At 47.9% G+C, this 20577-nt stretch overlaps 6 protein-coding genes across 6 annotated transcripts; 2 read left to right on the plus strand and 4 right to left on the minus strand.

Annotated features, from left to right (window-relative positions):
- Positions 1 to 355: 355 nt before the first annotated feature.
- Positions 356 to 1680, plus strand: LAJ45_08256 (uncharacterized protein; the record flags this gene model as incomplete). Its single annotated transcript, XM_046117807.1, has 8 exons — positions 356 to 405; positions 461 to 473; positions 554 to 753; positions 807 to 824; positions 890 to 1010; positions 1058 to 1242; positions 1306 to 1508; positions 1568 to 1680. The coding sequence occupies 8 exons, from the start codon at positions 356 to 358 to the stop codon at positions 1678 to 1680; spliced, it is 903 nt and encodes a 300-aa protein (XP_045969094.1).
- Positions 1681 to 3839: 2159 nt separating this feature from the next.
- Positions 3840 to 4757, minus strand: LAJ45_08257 (uncharacterized protein; the record flags this gene model as incomplete). The annotated part of the gene is made up of 1 exon (XM_046117808.1): positions 3840 to 4757. One exon carries the CDS (start codon positions 4755 to 4757, stop codon positions 3840 to 3842), a length of 918 nt encoding a protein of 305 aa, XP_045969095.1.
- A 1157-nt stretch (positions 4758 to 5914) lies between these two features.
- Positions 5915 to 6622, minus strand: LAJ45_08258 (uncharacterized protein; the record flags this gene model as incomplete). Its single annotated transcript, XM_046117809.1, has 1 exon — positions 5915 to 6622. The coding sequence occupies one exon, from the start codon at positions 6620 to 6622 to the stop codon at positions 5915 to 5917; it is 708 nt and encodes a 235-aa protein (XP_045969096.1).
- An 863-nt stretch (positions 6623 to 7485) lies between these two features.
- On the minus strand, positions 7486 to 8811 carry LAJ45_08259 (uncharacterized protein; the record flags this gene model as incomplete). The annotated part of the gene is made up of 6 exons (XM_046117810.1): positions 7486 to 7715; positions 7777 to 7809; positions 7868 to 8176; positions 8234 to 8322; positions 8380 to 8625; positions 8684 to 8811. 6 exons carry the CDS (start codon positions 8809 to 8811, stop codon positions 7486 to 7488), a joined length of 1035 nt encoding a protein of 344 aa, XP_045969097.1.
- A 1958-nt stretch (positions 8812 to 10769) lies between these two features.
- On the plus strand, positions 10770 to 18327 carry LAJ45_08260 (uncharacterized protein; the record flags this gene model as incomplete). The annotated part of the gene is made up of 6 exons (XM_046117811.1): positions 10770 to 13348; positions 13403 to 13467; positions 13523 to 13537; positions 13624 to 15275; positions 15490 to 15590; positions 15651 to 18327. The coding sequence occupies 6 exons, from the start codon at positions 10770 to 10772 to the stop codon at positions 18325 to 18327; spliced, it is 7089 nt and encodes a 2362-aa protein (XP_045969098.1).
- Positions 18328 to 18770: 443 nt separating this feature from the next.
- On the minus strand, positions 18771 to 19130 carry LAJ45_08261 (uncharacterized protein; the record flags this gene model as incomplete). The annotated part of the gene is made up of 1 exon (XM_046117812.1): positions 18771 to 19130. The coding sequence occupies one exon, from the start codon at positions 19128 to 19130 to the stop codon at positions 18771 to 18773; it is 360 nt and encodes a 119-aa protein (XP_045969099.1).
- Between the last annotated feature and the right edge of the window lie 1447 nt (positions 19131 to 20577).

Consider the following 20577-nt stretch of genomic DNA (forward strand, 5'->3'; position numbering starts at 1 on the left):
CGGAGATTATCCTCATAATGTCGTGACTTCCGAAGCAAGCATGTGCAGATCGAATAAGATAAACTTTTACTCCATTCACATGCTTACCTTAAGTCACAGGTTTTGTCCGTAGGACGAATACTATTTATCCATCAATGTCATGGGTTGATAGAGCAGAGTCAAGCGTTTCGCTATCAGTAGTTCAAGTTGTCGATCGTGGCCCCTCTTGTATTCGAAAGGGTTGTGGTAGTGACTCTAGGTGCTTGCACATGCCTAGGTCTTTATATCTTGGCTTCATGATATAACAGGTCTCGAGCGAGCTTCTCGCGTTAGGGGTTTGATACTGTAGGATGGTTCGTGCTGCAGGCCACATCTGATGTGCTGGTTGGTCACTCGTCAAGTAGAGCTAGTTTCAAATATCGGAAGGTGCCGAATTCCTCTGTGAATAAATCTAAACAATCAGCACTATCCCAACTTTCAGGATCTGTCTCTCGGTATATACGCGCTCTCTAGTTCTCTTAGAGTAATGATGTTTCCCCTCAACTCCGGTAGCTTCTTATTGATAGCGCTGCAGCTCCTTTCCCGAGCTGTGGCCTTAGAAACGGATCTCCAGAGCTCCAATGACTCGCTTCACGCCCCTAATATCGGCCTCACTAATGCTGACTTCATAAACACCACAATCCCGTCCGCGGATGATTTGAAAATATCAGATTTGAACTTTCAATCCGATCTGCTCGTCAATGGTGGTTACAATATCGCATGGCAGGCTCGACCGTAGGTACCGTCTATTCCTCTACCGGCTCTACCATGCCTAACGAATCACATAGACTCTGGCACTTTTCTCGGTACCTTGGACATGATACCTGCTATCCCCAAAGTGCCACTACTTTAACCGGTGATCAGGCTCCAGGGTAGAGTTGGGGTATTGGCCCGATACCAATGGTGGATGTGATAGCCCTGGAGAGGGCAAGTGGAGTAAAGCATTCCCCACTTATTATAGCATTAGCAAGTGCAACGATAGCGAAGTTAGGGTAAGTCTTGGGATAAGAAGTGGGGGAACACGTTTAACACAGAATAGGTTGTTTATAATCTGTTTTTCCCAAAGGATGGTTGGGGTCCTGGCGGGACAGGTCATAAGTATGATTGGGAGAGGATATATGTCACCTGGAAGGAAGGGGGAGGTGGGTGGGCACCAGTGGAGGTGGCTTATAGTTATCATGGGGGTTATAACAAATACAAATGGGATGAGGTCTGGACGACTAAGTATTATCCGCTTCTCTTTCTCGCCTGATTCTGCAATACGGAGCTCGAGGCTAATACGGTCAGTACGGATGATCGCAACCAAACCCCGGAAGACGGCGTCAATATGAAAATGCCAAAAGTGTTCGTTAGTTGGGGCAAGCATGCTACCTTTAGAGAGAAATGCGGCGGATCGCACGGATACTGTTGCTGTGGCTTGGGGGATATTCTTTCGGAAAACCTGCCGTGGGCGCAGAGAAGCGACGACTACTATTATGTTGCCGAAGAAGGTAAGATGAAAAAGCTATAACGCAGGATAAGGACCGGTACTGAAACGTTGAATTTGTAGGTTATCTGCTTAATGCAGGTAGGGAGACGGAGTTGGGAAAGAAGATTGCAGGATTTGCATGGGGTGGTACGTCTTATCCCGGGGTTGTACAGGATACGATATGCGAGAAGTAGGGTTTTATTAGGACCAAATGTAACACTGGTGCGAGTACATGGCATGGTGAATCTTCTTTACACAACTTGAGCGATTCTGTTACGTGGTCGGGCTACGGAACGGGGTGGTGCACTATTGAAGCCATTGGTAATATATAATTATTAGTTGGGTACATAGAGAGAGTCTAGACAGCTCATCTCGTCCCTAAATTTAAACATAATTCAACTTTTAAATATTTATATTAAGGTCCGATATATTCATATGTAGCTGAGTTTTCTATCTATATTTTCGGTGGTACTACAGATCTCGTCCCCGATCACAACCTATCACTCATTGTTCCTCATCCCGACAAACCTTAACAACGAGTGATCTTCTATGACTGGATAAATGCATACGTAACATCATGTACAGCGACAGATAATAAGTGATGGAACGCCCTGAGAGTACAAACACCAAATGTTGATGGCGTTTTACCAAAACAGGTATCGCTGTGTTCCATCACTTATTACCTACCGCTCTACGTAGAATTGAAGTCTAGACAACGCCTCGGTTAGCCAACCCTTTATCTACATGTCCCCGCCTCGTTGATCAAGCTAGTACCGCACCCATCAATGGCAACTAACTTTGCTCCCATCTCCACCCCTAAATCCAACTCCAAGATCTGTCGCTATCCCATTTCCAAAGACACACCATCGAAAATCTCGTCACCTAGTATCACTCTCGTCCAGCACGCTACAACTCTCAAAAAACACGCTCTCAGAGATTATGCGCGAGCTTGCCCTTATCAGTAGTGACCTATCCAACCTCACAGATGAACATGTAGCAATCGAATCTCAACTAGAGGAGCTTCACAAAAGAGAGAATGCGAGACGGATAGAGAGCCGGAGAAGATTTGCGGATTCGTATGTGCCATCCATCCATTGCTGATATGTGCTATTCTAATGATAAGGATAGGAACAACCGTGCTAGTAAACTACAAAACAAATCACTCTCGCATATTGATGGTGTACTATACGCCTTCTATGATCGAAACAGCGGGAAGAAGATCGATATATTTCCCGGAAGGGTGGAATACATTGAGTGGATGAGTGGTAAGCATCCTCGATATGCAAACATTTAGGCCCTGAATAATCTGAAACTGGCAAACAATAGACAAATCGATAGTAACTATTCTAAAGGCTCTCGATGAGGACCTACCGGCCGATTTGAAAGAACTCAAATCTTGTTTTAAGAAGGTGATCGGAGTTAGTATTTGAGATTATAGAGAAGTCTTCTCCTTCCTGTGCGCATTCGCACAAGGAAATGCGTGTTCCTCCGACTTGCGGTATATATCCGATCATCGCCCACGGTACTTCGAATTGGGGACAGTACGATAAAATGGAGAGCAATACCTCTCCCTCTGTAAGTTGACCCAAGATATTTATGTTGACGAGTGTATTTTGGGAATTCGTTAATTCCGTCAACACAGTGCTTGGTTCTTTACTTTAATCCTACGTTTCACTAAACTGCCTCAATAATGTCCCCCCGCTCCGTTCTATTTTTATACTTCGACGCATTATCACACTCTCGAACAAGCACGAAATATATCTCTTAGACGTAACTTGTCGCCAACTATCTTTGCGCAGGTTATGATCTCTTTGTTGATAGTTGGCTTCTACGGGTTTGTGAGCATATGTAATTATAAGTGTCTTCTATTTTTTCACTAAATAACAGTGAGGGTAGAATCCTTATATTCAAAAAAAAAAAAAAAAAAAAAAAAAAAGCAGACAGTGCTGAAATCTCTGTGATACAGAGTGATGGCTTATACATGAGCACCCATCTCCGATAAGAAAACCAACGCTGTATGTTCCATTCAGTAACGAAAAACAAAAAATCACAAATCACAACCATCAGTGAATATAATTTGTATAATACCATTCATTGTGGCTGGCTATACTAGCTACAATATGCCAGATGTTGATAAATCTATCCATGGTTTGTCCAATTCACAATTCTGGGTTTTTTGATCGATAAGGACATTCCCTGATAGCTTTCTGTGGAATAAACCCCTTACAAATTAGGAGTAAGGAATACAAGAGGATCAAGCTATTCATTCTTTGGTAGCAAAGGCTCTACTAAAACACGCCTTTAACACCCTTCACTCCCACTAATTCCATTTTTTCTCACTTATCTCCGACCTTCATTCCCAGACGTTCACCCCCCAGACTGCCTGCTCGTTGTCCTCATCCCCCATATCTTTCCAATTTACCTTAGCCATCCCACCCCTACCGTCGCCATTCTCCTCATCATCGGAATATTCAGAGTAATCTTCGCTATCGGACTGGTCGTCCTCTCCCAGAAACTTGCGGTACTCCTTCGTCAAGATCCTGTTCTTCTCGCGCATGACCGCTTCCACGTCCAAACCTTTGCTAACTATCGTTTCTTCTTCTACGCCCCCAGCATATTCCACAAATGCCTCCAAAATACTGCTATAGCTCATGACCACCTCGTTTAGCAAAAGCTCCGCGTCCACTACTTGGCTCTCGGTCTCCAAGACCCCCGGGTCCGTTATCGCGGTCATGATACTCTGCACTTCAGCGCCCATGGCACCTACTGCGAGCTGAAGCTTGGTGAAGAAGGTGACGGGTGAGTCTTGTGGGTATATATCGGCGTGTAGAAAGACGTTGTCGATGCATTTCCTGACAGCGAGAATGCTGGCATCGAGCTCGGGCAAATGAGCCGAAATGAGGGCATTTGTCTTCGGGGAGTGCTCATGGGGAGCGGCGAAGGTGACAAGCTCGTCTGTAGGGATTTCAACTCTAAGCTTGACGGGAGCTTCTAGGGACCGCACAGGGGGAGAATTGATGAAGGTGATGGGCTTATTTAGAGGGGTTTCTGGTTTAAGCTTGACGGAGGCCTTTTTATAAGAGGTGGCAGGTGATTCGTTGCTGCCGGCGGATTTTGAAATGATGGCATCCCTGAGATTGGCCTTTTCGAACGGGCCAATGGAAGCTTTATCAATGATTGGGGGAGTGTTGGAGGTCAGGCCTTCTGCGGCAGAGGCATCCGCAACATCTGCAGCTTTAGGTTCAGCTCGAGTGTGTAGGATGAGGGGCATCTCGATAGTTTGTCTCTCGTATATATACTGATAACGCTGTGCGATAATTTCCGATTGTTTGTGATGATGGAGAGTCGATAGTGTGTGTGTTTAGGATATTAGAAGGAACTGCGGGCTTTTAAAGATCTAAGAACTGGTGAATGGGCCAGATGTACGCTGAAGTTTTTGTAAGCGCTAGGACGCACTCAGTATCTCACGAAAACAAACCATAACAGGCTTAACTCCTGTTGTGGTTCTTATTCTGGCGATGGCTGGCTAGGCTACTTGTAGACTTTGCTGCTTGGAGCAAAACGTCACCACATTGTTTATGCTAACTTTAAATGGCGAAATCTGATAAGTACATGTATTTAATATAACAATTATACAATGTTCGGTTTGAACGATATGAATGGCCAGGTTCGATGATATTTTCTTTTTTGTTGGTGATGGTATATTGAAGTTGCTTTTTGGTATATACATATAGATGACGACTTCGAGTACCTGTAATGGTGTTAGGCAGTTGGTACATCTAGTCAGCCAAAAGCAATAATCAATAGGTCTCATTCTGTTGGCAATTTGATTCAGAAAGAAGCAATGATAGGCCTCTGTTTGGTAGAACACTGTTAGTTCTGGCCTTATTGATTGTAACTTGGTGTTTGAATCCATTGCCTGTAATAGATCTATAGAACAAGATAGAAGGATGTGGATGATGTTCCTTAATTCTACTACAACCGAAGGCCGGTGAGTGCTTGCTTTTGATAAGTCTCTAATTATTTTTGAGGCCTAGCTACATGGATATGTTTATTTGCTTTGATATTATCTCCAGCATTTAAAAGGTGAATTTCCTTTTTGATCTAGGTAGCTAGCGTAGGTTTAGCAGAAAATAGAGGTGCACCCTAGCGTATTAGATTCATCAAATATCACTCGTCCGATCGACGAAAAGTGTAGTAATGTAATTAAGTGTTGAATTTAACTCTTTAATATGCGCAAGAGATTAGCCAGATCTCTATTAGACAGGAAAAAGGTGCCCGCCTATCACGACTCGTTAGATATCACTCATCGATCAATGAAAGGGAGTATTAGGTGGTGATTCTGGATAAAGGCGATCTAGAGGCGACTGGGTACCAAAATTTACTTACTCTCGCTCTGCATCCAACTAGAGAAACACCACCACCCCATTATCTCTTCGGCAGCTTCATACGCTCAGCCCTCCTCTGTATAAAATTGTCGAAAACCTCCCACATCATCTCCGTCATTTCCTCCTCGTATTCCTCGACGCAATGGACTCCAGGCAAACCATCCGGACCAGTACCTTCCCCATCCCCGGACAAGTCATTTTTACCAGGATCAACCGCACCCATTTTATCAAGATCCGAAGTCCACTTCCACATGTATCCGAACCGCTGTCCCTTTACCAGGAGGTAGCAGTAACATGGGCCGCCGTGAACAGCGCAGTGCGAGCCAGGCTTGAGCATAACGGCACCAGGACGAGCACGTCGGCGGGATTTACCCAGAATGGGGAGCGGAGCCTCCGCAGTGTTGGACGAGGTAGCAGCAATGGCAGCAACGGCGGGCGAAGCAGCACCGGCGGCGGCGGCAATGGTGGACGAGGTAGTATCGGTGGTGGTAATTGGGGTTGAAGTAGTACCATGGGCGTCAATAGTGGATGAAGCCGGACCAGCGCCGGTATCCATGGTGGATGGAGTACTATCAGTTGCGACGACGACGATAGGTTCAGTGGAGCTTGAAGATGTTTGGTAGGAGCCTGAGGGCTCTGTCTCATCGCTTGATGGGGATTCCGCGGAGAGGGCGGTGGGGTTATTCGTGAGAGTGAATGCTTTAAGAATGGCAGCCAAAGCTTCGCCGTTCCAATCACCGATAGTCATTGTAGTTAGCGAGATGAAAGAATGTCGAAGTGAAGAGAGATGGTATAGTTGGTGTGATGTCTTTTGGTTAGTGTCGTTGAGAGTGAGCAAAAAAGGAACAGGGCATTGAACAGGGTGGGAAGATTGTGAGCCCCCCTTTGCGATAGCTTCGACGTTTATGCAAAACTATCATTTCCACACTGTTGCACCCGCCCATACCATCATTACCACCTTCCCAGATTTTATATGATCCTCCGTTTCTATAAACTAATTTTCTACTAATGAAAAAAAAGAATGCGGCAAACCCGGATTGAACGGGTGACCTTCAGATGACACCCCGGATAATGAAGACTTCAGTCTGACGCTCTCCCAACTGAGCTATTATCGCCGCTGGTTGTTGCGGTCGCTCTAGACGAGAATTTCCCTAGTATCCAGGATAGCTGTTGGGCTAAACTTTTTTTTAACAGGGATCATTCTACTAGCGGCAGAAAGAAACTTACCAGAGACGAGCTGATTCCAAGTAGTGAGTGAAGATGTGTTTTGGCTGATTATTTGCATCATTATCTGTCTACATATGCAAACATCCTGTCGCGCTTTTCATGAGTGGAATGCCCCCACTGGATTGAAGTACTTGGAGACATCTATTTCGATACGCGTCTTAGTTTTGAATTAATAAGTACTTACTTAAGAACCTCCTCGCTCTTTGTAAGAACATAAAACGCGTAAGCGTTACCGGATAGTACTGTATTAAATCCTAGAATATCAGCTCGGTCTAGGTCTCGACTTTCTCTCGATACTTTTATATACTCTCCCTCGACCATCATATTAGGGTAAACAGTTCAACTACATAATTAATTACACCACCACACCGTCACTCTATTTAATCACACATAATTATAACAAAGTATCCCGTCATTGATTTTCATAATGTCCTCAATAATAACTTTTTTCGCCAGCTTCTCCATATTCAGCTCATAGTTCAGCGTCACCCTCCCCGCCTCGCGCCCTTGCATATCAGGAGATGAAACATCAGTATAACGCCTCTCTGGGTCTTTCTGCTGCCATTCCCACCATAGTCGGTCGAGGTTTGCGTGGTGGAGGTAAAATAGCGGGTCTGTTTATGCACATCGATTAGTAAAAGGCGATCTAGAAAAATTGTTGCTTTTTCCGCTTACCTCCAGGCGACGAATAAACATCCGCCAGTGTTCCTATTTTCCACGCACATTAATGAGTGACAATTACACCGAAAACATTCAGATAACTCACCACCAACCCCCAGATGTCCCGCCCCATGCAACCCAAGCTGCCTGGCCTCAAATATGCCCTCGATCCTCCTCCACAAGCTCTCGAAGCCCTTCTCATTCAACGTACTATTAACCTCTTGTTCGCTAAACCAATCTTGTACATAGGGGTGGAAATCTCTTGTTATGCAGTGATCGTTGCGCTCAACCCTCCCCCCGGGTCCCATATGAAGGGTCAGATTTGCAAATGGGCCGTTGGTGATGCAGCCACCGCCGGTACCGTTCATGACGCAGGGAGATTCGTAGGGCTGCTCGGAGCAGGGTACGTAGGGTCCTAGATAGGCCGGTGAGTTAAGAATATTGTTGATAAAAGTACTAGAGATAAGCTCACCATTCCCACCGAAGCCAGTGGTGTTGGAGAAAACGGGTGATTCAGCCCAGGTGCTACCTTCTTTCGAATCAAGAGACCAGTCCCAATACCTATCATACATATTCATTAACATCGTGATTTTGCCTGGAAATAAGATAGAGACTCACGGTTGCGACCCCCGATACCCACAAGATCCTCTCAATGCACCTTCCCATACTGCCGTGAAGTACCGATGCCAGGGCAGAAACCGACCATTCAGATGTACGTTCTCCATCTGTAGGATGTGCACGCCCTGGAAGTCATCAAAGCGCGACTGCGAGCCTGGAAGAAGCTTTCTGAGGGCCGAGGGCTGCGCGGTAAGGCAGCGGATTGCCGAAATGTACGCGGTCTGCTCGGAAACATTGAGAGCGCGCCTGTGGTATTTTGGTATTAGTAATACCTCTTAGTGAGGGTATGAAGGGGAGGAAATACCATTCTTTACGCAGGAGGGGTGCGCTACAGTTTTTGGACTTGGGGTCGGTGTAGGGTGCGTCGAGCGCTTCGGAATATGGTGAGAGCGAGAGGAGAAGCAGTAGGGTCGCGATGAGGGTGAGGACCATACTGAGGTGGAAAAGAGTGTGTTTAAGGGCGTGCGAGGGAGAGAGGAGCTGGCGAGGATTGCAAGGTGTTGGTGGGTGGGGAGAGCTGGAAGTAAGGGGGGTGTTGTGCCAGGGGTGCATTCTTGAGAAGTGAAGGGGAATCGATCGAGGAGACATGTTGTTGTGGAGATTATAGTGATACGGTGTGAGTGAGATACATCAGACGAAGATTTGTGGATACATATATATGTTAGACCGAGTGATATTTCAATGATACATATATATGAAGTGTTTGAATCAAGAGAACACTGGCATGGTCTCTTGAAAGTTTTTGGCATGGTGATGCTTGATCGTTGGTAAGAACGGTACAGCGACAAACGATAATAATATGCTTGTCTGATCCAAAACTCAAAGTGTTAGTTGAAGTAGATGCGCCCAACTCAATCTCCCACAAGTCGCACTTGATAACATACCAATATAACTAAACTGTGAGTTCAGATGAAACTTGAATCATTGCCGTGGCGTTGGCGGCTAATAAACTAAGTACTAATCGATAGTTCAAAAGTCAATCCTTTGGAATGATATCTTATGTCTCAGCTAACCCCACGCTGCGATATTAAGGGCCTTAACGAAGTAACGGCATCAGAGCGTATTAGGAGAATCATAGATTATCACTCGCATTTGTCATGTCTTCGATGCGAAGACAAACGAAGCCCAAGTAATCGCTATATCAGGTCGTCTACTAAGGGTCAGCTATATACCGCGTATGGATGTTAGATATTAGAGTGGTGGCTATACCATACCTGTGGTCGATGATCAAGGTACACTCAAACTTGCTGGTATGTATCTTGAATGCTAGCTAAGTGCCCTACACGCCCTGATATTCCAGCATATAAGCTTATGTTAACTGCTAAATAGGCAGTCAGCCCGTGGTGCCCCACCACCCACGATGTCTCGGAGCTTTAAATCGAGTATTTCAGTCGATTGTTGACATCAAAGAGGTTCATATACGTGGCTGTAGATTTGGCTTCGCTCCGCAGTCAACCATGTCGAGAATCAGTGCCCAAGAGGGCTAGCGTACCCAAGTAAAACCATTTCGCGGACAATTAGTGCAATTAGTGCGACCGGATCTTGGCAACAGTCTCTCAGAGTCGGAAAGCGTCATATTTTCCCCGGAGGATCCCGGTAACACGTGTACCTACTCAACCTCACTGATAAGAGACGTTTGTCTTGATCCTTAAAACACAAACCTGAGGGACGTGGCGTGAAGATACATTTGCAATCGTTCAATTGGGGTTGACCACAGGTGCACGACAACAACAACAACAACAACAACAACAACAACAGCTTAGACAAAGCAAGCAAACCTGGTTTTGCAAGTGCCCGTAAAGCCGCAAAGCGTAGTTCGGAGAAACCTTCCCGCACGTGATTGTGCATGTTGGTGGTGGAGTGTGAGTGTGGTGGGTGTGGCTTATGTCAGCCACACATCATATCTCTCGCCCCGCCAAGCCTTCCCTCCCTGCATTGGCTGGTTTTTGAACTTTCCCAGGAAAAAACATCTCTCGCCCAACAAGAAGAACTGCAAGAAGATACCGCAGAAAGGTGTTCAAAGGACTTCAGCTTCTTCAACGAAGCCCCCCTTCATCCCTCGTCTGAGATACCCATTCTGCTTATCAGCTACATTCTCAGCCATTTGTTGATTTTTTTCTTTCTGCCATTTCTGCTTCCTCCACCGAAACGAGAACGCGTCCAGAGATTTTCTTGTGCTCATCTCCCCTCTTGTATTCCTCCCAGACATATACAACCAAACCCATTTCACTACATCTCTATCTTACAGCTCCCTTCACAACCTTGATTGCCATACAATTCACCTCGATTCATATCGGGAGTTCTACTCCCCCCCACCCCCCCAAACAAAAACCCATTCTCTCTTTCTCTCTCTTTACCCAACCCACCCTTCCTAGCTTTCTTCCCTCGCCATGCCCGGCGATCGTCATTCAGGCGACCGGAATCGCAAGCGAAAACATTCCGATAATAATCAAACCTCCCGCATGTCACCCTATAATCCTGGCCGCTCGGGCGATCAGTACTCACCCCGGAATAATTCCGGCGGCGGTGGTGGCGGTGGTGGTGGAGGAGGAGGAGGAGGTGGTGGTGGTGGTGGACAAGGTGGTCATGGCGGAGGTGGTGGAGGAGGAAACGGTCGCTCTAGACGCGGTCGCCAACAGAGCTCCTCATCGCAGCAACAAGCGCAACAACCTCAAATCCAACGAACACCCCGACGCACTATGGATGAACCTAATGCCCCCGACGACTTAATGAACCTCGTTAATCAACCAACCCCCCCTGCTACACCGCGCGATTATTACTATTGGGAATACCTGACGGATGCCGTTATCAAAGAGTGGCAGTTTACGGGCTTCTCGCGTGTCAAGGAGTCGCTAGAGAAGGCTACAAAGGAAAATGACACAGATTCAGCCTGCATCATATTCCAGGAGCTCGTGAAGTCTGCTATTGATAACCGTCTCTCGGTGGAAAACGCTGCGAGGTTTTTAACCGATGTCTTAACAAGTCTAGATTTTAGGGACAACGCGGCCGGACTCGATCTGCGAAGTTTGTTCCTTTCATCACTACATCAGTTCGAGGTGGGCGACTCTGGAGAGAAGACGACACCTCAGAACTTGGCCCAACTTCTCAAATCCCTTATCCCTCACCCTATACCACAAGATGTAATATCATCGACACTCGAGTCGGGTACACTCATCGCTATCGGTCTTGTGACACCCATGTTCTCGAGGCGGGCGATTAAAGTCACAACCAGTCTGGTTTACAAACAACGAAGACACAATCTCCTCCGAGAGGAATCAGAAGGGTTTTCGAAACTAATTACAGAGTTTTTCACAGCCTCCTATTCCTCTCAGCCGTACGAAGTTGTCGCAAGGACTGGTGAACGGGTAAAAGGCTTGGTTGGCGCGTTTGAACTGGATCCTGGAAGGGTCTTGGACGTGTTGTTGGATACTGCCGCCTGTACGGTTGTTTCTAACGCTAGATTTTTCGTTAAGCTGTTGAGAGGAAGCGCGTGGTGGCCTAAGCACCTCCCTACTCTGAATGACGATGAGCAGGCCACCCAACAGGGAAGAGAGGAACAGAAGGCTGAAAAGGAAAGGCTGAAGGCAATCGCTGATGGTGCTTTCTTTGACAAACTACACAAGCAAGGGATTTCTGCGTTTTTCGAATCACCGGAAGGATATGAAAAAGGAGGGAATAAGGTTGCTGCCCAGCTTCTAGGATTCAAATTCCGATATTACCAGCAAGAGGATGTTAGGGAATCCACACCAGAGAATCTCCTGGTTCTGAGTGCTCTGTTGATCAAGATTGGATTTGTGGATTTGGCAGATCTGTATCCCCATCTCAGCCCTAGGGATGAGGAGGGTATGGAATCATTACACACTGCCTGGAAGAAGAAGATGGAAGAGAAACAGCGAGGTGGGAAACGGAATGCACTCATGATGGCTGGCGCCCTTGCCGACGATACCGTACCGCTTCCACCGCGGGCCAAGGCGTCTTCAAACTCAACCCCCGCCGCCGAGGAGAAGAAGCCGGAGGAGCAGAAAGCCGAGGAGCCAAAGCCGAAGATACAAGATAACCAGAAAGTCATTCTCCTCAAATATCTGCTTGCCGTTGGCGCTATCCCCGCTGCGATGTTCATCCTGGGAAAATACCCGTTCCTTCCCGGCCCTGCCGACGATATTGCCGATCACATCGGCCGTATTCTCATTCAGTCCATCGAGACGGTTTATCTACCCCTACGACCCAGCCGAACCGAAATGGGTATGCGGAAGGTCGGAGTCACCGCTCCTGGTGGTCTTGAGCTTGTTGATCAGCCCCGACGAAAGGCGATGGTGTCCTTTACAATCAGCAACCTTAAACTGAAAACTGGCGATATCGAATATCGCTTTTTCTGGGATGAGTGGAAGGATGGTGTTCCTATTTGCCGGGACCCTAAAGATGTGGTTCGTCTTATGGAAACCCTTGGACGAATTCTTGGCCCTCGTGTCGGGAGAGACCCTGGTGTGCTCACCAGGATCTGTCGCATTGGACGCATGGTGCTCAAAGCTCCCGATTGTACCGAAGAGGATAAGAAGAGATGGATCGATCTTTCTCGCGCGATTCTGGTGCCTGCTGTTTCACTTACGGATGGTAATGCGGGCCTTGTTAATGAGGTCTGGCGACTTCTCGAATGTTTCCCGACCACTACACGATACAGCTTGTACGGTGAATGGAGCACTGTTTCCTCCAAACGCATTCCGGAGTTGAAGTTGAAGGTTGCGGAGACCGAGAGAGAAACAAGAGACCTGTTGAAGAGGATATCAAAGACAAATGTCAAGCTGATGGCGAGACAATTGGCAAAGGTAGCGACAAGTATGCCGGTAGTCGTTATGCAGGTAGTTCTTGGTCAGGTGGAAGGATATGATAATCTGATCGAGTGCGTGGTTGATGCGGCCAGGTACTTCACGCCGCTTGGTTTTGACGCAGTTGGGTTTTGCGTCCTTAATAGGTTTGCTCTCTGACCAAGTTTTCGTTGTCAGTATCGGTACTAACAATTTTATAGTATGAGTACCGAGGGAAAGAAACGAGTACAGGCGGATGGAATGTTAACAAGTAGATGGCTACAATGTAAGTCACTCTCCTGGATTTCAACAGTATACTCATACTTTCATCCATCTCCAAGTTCCGTCTTCGTCATGTCTCCTGCCATACCTGGGCACCGACCGAAGGGAATTATGATCGGATTCCCCAAACTTCCTTGAACACGACTGACATTTGATAAAGCCCTTGCACACTTCTGTGGTAAAATCTACACCCGATATAATAAGCAGATGGATCCCACACCAATCCTTGAATATGTGGCCCGCCAGCTCAAGCGCAACATCTCGGTGGATCTCATTGTTCTCCAGCAGCTGATTCAGTCAATGGCCGGTATCAACCCTGAAATCAATCTCAACGATGCTCAACTTCAAGGATTGGCTGGTGGGGAAAACCTGAGGAAACAGATTCTCAAGGCGTTCCGCGACTCCAAGGCTGAGGACACCCCCGATACCATGAAGACACTCACATACACCCTAACTAAATCTGGGCTTGCCACACAGCTTCTTATCCTTATCGCGCAGGAGAGGCAAACATGTGTGTTCAGGCTGGATGAGGACGGCGCACCACTGAAGGTTCTTGGAAACTTGTTTGACGAGATTCACGTGGTGCTTAGTCAGTACCTAGACCTACTCAACACAGGATTGCCAGCGGAAAAATACGAAGAGATCATCCCCAGTGTTAGTAAGCTATGTCTAGATCTTGGATTGGAGCCTGCGGTAGCATGGTGGATCGTGAGGAACGCAGTGAAGAGTAAGATGAGAAAAGTTGAAGCACCGGAAGTTGACGATGTGGAAATGAAGGATGCTGAGGACGCGGCACCTGTAGTGGAGAAGAAGACGCCTTGGAACCCAGTGTTGGAGAAAATTATGGCGGAAGTTAAGCCAATCTTGCCGGAGGATGTTTGGTCGAAATTCAGCTTGAGCTTCTATGTCACATTCTGGCAGCTTTCGATCTATGATATCCATGTTCCGATGGAGGCCTATCAGACGGAAACTAACAGGATAAATGCCGCTGTGAGGGCGCTTGATAGTGATCGTTCTGACCTGTCTATTTCCGGAAGGCAGAAGACCAGGGAACGACGTGAGGAGCTAATGGCTACTAGTGGTCGATTGTCTGCTGAGCTTAAGCTCCATATTCGCGACCACAACCTCGCCAGACGAAGACTGGTGTCGGAGAAGGATCATTGGTTTGCTAGCGACCACTATGACCAACGCGAAGTTACAAATCACTTCATTCAGTACTGTCTCCTGCCCCGCATAATGCTTTCACCCAACGACGCTTCCTTCTGCTCGAGATTCATCAAAGACCTTCACAAAATGGGAACACCAAAGTTCCATACGATTGGCATCTACGACGCCATCTTCGGAAAATGTCTCGGCGCTACGATCTTCATCTGTACCCAGCGCGAAGCTGAAAACTATGGCCGCTTCCTGAAAGAAATCATGACCGATCTTCATGCCTGGCATGCCGACCGTGCTCTCTATGAAGCAAACGCGCTTGGAAAGAATCTTTGCGGGTTTAACGTCAAGGGTCATCCATTCGACTGGGAAGACTTCAGGAAAATACTATACAAGTGGCACAAGACTCTTCATAATGCGGTAAAGAACTGCCTTAGTAGCAAGGAGTACATGCATATCCGGAACACTGTTGTTGTGTTGAAGCATGTGCACATGTTTTTCCCTGCAGTTGACTGGATTGGAAGGACGGTTGTGGAGAAGGTTGAGGAGATCGGAAGAGTTGAGAAGAGAGAAGATTTGAAGATTGCGGCGACAACGCTGCTCGGGCTACTCAAGAGGAGGGAGAGTGAGTGGGTCCTTGTTGCAGGATTTCAAAAGGTACGTGTATCTTGTGTCTGTGGGGGTTGGTATTTAAGATGCGATGGCTTTTAGCTCGGTGGCAAATTCGGCTAAGCGACGACTTCTTGTCTGATTTGGTCTTCGTACCTACCTACCCGCTTTGCGATTTGTTATCGAGAAACGGTGGCTGTTTTTTCATTATTAGTTTATTGCTGTTATATATGGAACTGGGACTAACTGATGCAATTTATAGGGCGCCAAGAGCGAGGTCCTCACTCCTGCGGTGTCAACAAAACCCAGCCCATCGCCAGCTACAACTCCTGCGCAGCCAGTCTCCTCGACTACGAGCACTAAGTATGATTCCTCGCCGCTTGCCGAAGCCAACAAGGCCACAAAGACTGATTCGGATGCTAGTACTCCCTTGACTTTGCCATCGAAACCAGAGGCAGAGAAGGAAGACGGAGAGATTGATGACAGCACCAAGGGCGGAAAAGGTGATGGGAGGAGAACTGTGCTTTCGCCACAGAGCGCGCCGGATGCATCAAAGGACACTCGAAGGGCCCCAAATCTACCTGCTAGGCCAGGCCCCATCCCACCGCCGATCAGGCGCGGACATTCGAGAGAGCCACCTAGACCACAGCAGCAGCAGCCGCAGCAAATGTCTAATGAGCCCTCAAGGGTTGGAACACCGAGGAGGGACGATCCTATGCCAATTCGGGGCGCCGCTCAGCAAGACCTGAGTATGAGACAACAGAATGTTGCACCAAACAACAGGAATATTGCACAAAGAACCCAGCCCCAGCATCAACTTCCTGACCGACCACAGCATCCACAAGATGCAAGGCGAGTATCTGACTTGGAGCGGAGGGATTTAAGGGACCTGGTAAGAGACCCGAGGTCCGGCCCCCAGGTTGAGATTAGAGGGAGATTGGGCCCTGGTGAGAGGTTGCCGGAAAGACCGGGACCAGAGAGGAGGCCAGTAAGCCCAAGGAGGGATGGGAGAGATGTCCGTGGGGTAGATATGCACAGAAGGGATGTTGAGCGACCCCCGAGGGGGGGACGGGACGAGTCGTTCCAGAGGCCAGCACTCCCGAGCCGTGACGAGCGAGGTGGAAGAAAAGAGCCCGATCTTCTTCGCGGAAATGACACACCAATCCGACAAAACCAACCGCCGCAACAAACACCTCCCACCAGAATGGACACAAGAGTCCCTACACCCGACCAGGACCGCGGAAGGAGGGGCGAGAGAATGGAGGAGCGCGGAAGAAGACATGACCAGCCAAGGCATTCAGATCCCATGAATGTAGATAGTCCAGAACAGCAGCGTCGCGCCAACTCCGAGAGAAGACCCGAACAGACAACACCCAGACAGGAGGAATCTCCACATTTGCAAAGACCACCTGCTGGGCCGAGAGCCGATGTTGAGAGGGATAGGCGGAACCGCCAACAAGTTGAGTCGGGGCCGCAGACGCCTAAGGAGCGTGATTTGTTTACCGCGCCAATACGTGCACCTTCTGGCCCGAGTATCCCGGACCACCGCGATCAACGACATGTTCCAATTCAGCAGCACCATCAAGATCCAAACCACGGTAGATTGAACCCACCAGATTTGATTATTCCGAAGGGACCGCGAGAGCCCAACCCGCCACATGGACCGAGACGTGGACAGGTCTGGGTTGCTCCCGGAGTACAATCCCAATCGATTCCAGGCCCTGGGGGACCCGGGAGAATATTAACCACGCCTATCGGCGTGCAGCCCTTGTCTTCCCCGAGTGATAAGCCTATACCTTTGAACTTGCCGAATGATAAGTTCGAAGGGTCACAGCAAAGTCGCTCTGCACCCTCCACCCCGGGGGTGGATATTTCTGGCATCCATCCTGATAGGTTGAGGGCCATGACTGCGCTTGAGGCTCCGCAAATGATGGGTGCGAACGCTACACCCGTGAACCCCCGACCCGAATCTCGAAATGATGACGGGAGGTCGAGGGGAGATAGAGACCAGAGGCAACAGGGTCAAGGAAGACAGCAGCAACAGCCTCCTCCAGTTCATCCAAGCCGCATACAGAGTATTCAGGTCACAGTACCTTCCGGACCTAGAGGCGATAACGCAGAATCCACTTCCACATCTCCGATCACTGGACCGTCCACCAAGCCGGGATCACCCCCCACAGGGCCTTCCACGTCCAGGCCAGAGAGAAATGATACCGAAACACATCATCAGCGTAGGCGTATGCAAGCTATGCAGAACGTCCTTGGTCAAGCTATGGATCCAGCTCCAGCAGGTCAGGTTATTCGTGGGCGTGCTCGTCGTCCCAATGGCAACGGTGCCGGTGGGGGTTCTACTTCTGGCCGCGACTCGGGCCGAGACTCTGGCAGGGGATCACAGTCTCAACCTCAAGCCATTCCTCCCGAACCCTCGATGCTAGGCTCCGGAAGGCGGGGAAATATGCCAGAAGGGGGAAGCAGGAGAGCTAGCACATCTGCTGCGGTAGATGCAGTGTCTCACAGCGGAAGTGCCGAGGAGAGGCCTACTAGTGATCACGGAAGCCGTAGTGGTCGTCATGGTCGTGATCGAGACGGTGGCAGCGGAAGAGAAAGAGGGGCTGAGAGAGATCGGGAGCGTGGTGAACGTGAACGTGGCATGGAGAGAAGGGATAGAGGGGATGGAGAGCGCCATCTTGAGCGTGAGCGTGAAAGAGGTGAAAGGGAGCGTGGTGAGCGCGAACGAGGCATGGAAAGAGACCGTGGATTGGAGCGAGAGCGTGAACGAGACCGCGTTGCAGAACGGGTTGAACGGGTTGAACGGGTAGACTCTCGTCGCGGCTCTGATCGCGGTGGATCTTCCACTGATAGAAAGGACCGTGATAGAGGCGTTGAGCGTGTTGAGCGTGTTGACCGTGGAAGGGGCGGTGACGGGGAGCGTGAACGGGAACGTGATAGAGAGAGGGATATCAGAGAAAGGGACAGAGACCGTGAAAGCCGCGATCGCAAACACCGTAGAGAAGATAGCGGCGTGCGCGGAGACGGTAGGAAGGGAGATGAGGTTAAAAGACGCAGAAGAGGGGGCGGGGACAACTGGGGCGGGAATTAAAAAAAACCGGTGATAAGTCATTTTCTTTTCATGTACAGCATTTTCTTCTCTCTTTTCATTCAGTCTTATTACACGTTGCGTGCGGTCTCAATCTTTATGTTCCCTTATATATCATTAGCAGGGTGTTGTTAGCATAAGTGGATGCATTATGCATTTGTAGTTCCAGTTTCTTTTCTTAGTTAATTTGAGGGCGTGTTGGGCTAGGGGCAGAAAAAAAACAAGTACTCTGATATGGGTAGAATAAATCAAAATTTGGACAAGAATGGTTTGGAAATGCTTACTACCATTTGGACCAGTGATCATGATAATGAAGACCTTTAATTCTTTTTTCAAATGCCATACCTAGCTAGCCTTAACTCAGCGCACCATTACCACAGACACAATCCCTAGTTGCAACAACCAAATTTCAAGTATCCGTCTCCACCACCATGCAAATCTACTCCCTATGCCGCTGGTAGGTTGACCAGCAAATAGTCCATTCGGTGCTGAATTGCCCGCAATACCGCTTCCATATACTCCATTTCCTTATTGAGGACTTCCTTTCTCGATACAATCTTTTCCCATTTACTGTTGTCCAAGATGATGTTATCTTTGACGAGGCTTTTGAGGGCTCCTCTAATGCTGTCAGGCCTATAGACAAACTTTTCGAGCTCTTTGAGCTGCTTCTCTAGGACGTTGTATTTGGATTTTGCTTCTGCAATAGCGTCGACGCCAGGGGCGGCAAGATTGAGGCAAGCATTAATCAGATTTGGGTTAACAATCCGAATTGGTTCAGCGTTTGGGTTTACACCGACGTTGGCCATTGAGAGGATAGGGAGATGATGTATGAGGTCGAAAACGGTGGATAACTATTGCGTGAGAGGTAGAACAAGGTCTTTCTTTAGTATATTAGCAGGTGGATTTCAAGTATTCTATCTTCATCGGATGAAAATACCTAGGGGAGCAGAGGATTTCAAGTACCTATAGATATGCAATATCGTTTCAAGAAACTCAGAGATATTTGTAAGATTGCAGGAGAAGTTTTTTTTCTTGCTCACAGACTCGTAAGTGGTGTTGTGAAAGGAACGAGGGGACCGTGGCGGGCTTTTTGAGTGCGAGTGATCAGCTGTGATTGAGTGCACACGAGGGCTGCGTGATGTGTGCTACAGCGTCCCGTAGAAATTCAAGGAGGGGTTGGCGCGTCCACTGAAGCCGCCTCGGCTAACAGGTATACATGAGCGGAACGTCATATTGAATTCTAAAGGTCTATATAGGATTCTTAAACCTGTTGGCTTGATCAAAGAGGTTCGAGATATTTTCATTTCTTACTGTTGAAATTGGAGAAACCAAATACCTCAGTGCAGTCGGAATCAAACATAGAGAGCAAGAATTAGTTTTGGACCTTGTTACATACTATTCCGGTCGCTATCTCTTTTGCCCATGCTCTACAAGTTTCTTAACTACATGTACGCAGTACAACATTTCTTGCTTATGTAACAGCAGTATTCTGTCCCCCCAAACCCTGGCCCTGGAATAAACACTACATGTATTGTACATGTCCTACCAATCTATCAACACTCCGGCGTACAAGCTACAGGTATATCAGCAGGCTATGATTTGAAGGAAGAATCTTCTTCCTTCCTTTTTTTCCCGGCTCTCCAGAATCGCATTATATGTTCGCGATTTAATTACCTTGACCTAAACACACAAGTAAAAGAAAGTATTGGTTCCCTTCACCTCGGAACAAGTCAGGGTAATTATTCTGTCTGGTTTTTGGATCTGAGAGTTGATCGAGCGATATGTCTTCGCTGTCCTCTTCTGGACCTGAGGACATACGACTATACCCGAGGGGGTATAAAAATGCAGGCGGTGAGCATTCGAGGACGCCGGGAGCTAGTTATGCACGCATGCATGTTGACACACTGAACATGAGAGGAGAGTGGAATTTAAGAGGAAGTAACATCAGTTGAGTTGGTGAGAATTACTCTAGTTTTTTTTATTGACTTATAGTGGGAAGGCTCGACGACTCGGATCTTGCCTCCTCTTCATATAAATGCCAGGTCCGGCCACCTACATACACCTATTGGAGACGTATGTACAAGTTAGCTCCCCAGTTGGAGATCATTGCCTTTGAGTTAACGAATAACCAGGAAAAAACCGAATGAACCGCCATAAATTGTGTTCACAGCTAGTTGCCGGTGGATTTATTTCTGTTTGTCGCTTCCCAATTTGGTCCCGTCCTGTCTAGTACTGGGGGGGGGGGGGGGTTCT

The sequence above is a fragment of the Morchella importuna genome (assembly GCF_003444635.1).
Source record: "Morchella importuna strain M04M26 chromosome Unknown Morimp01GS028, whole genome shotgun sequence".
Taxonomy (NCBI): Eukaryota; Fungi; Ascomycota; class Pezizomycetes; order Pezizales; family Morchellaceae; genus Morchella; species Morchella importuna.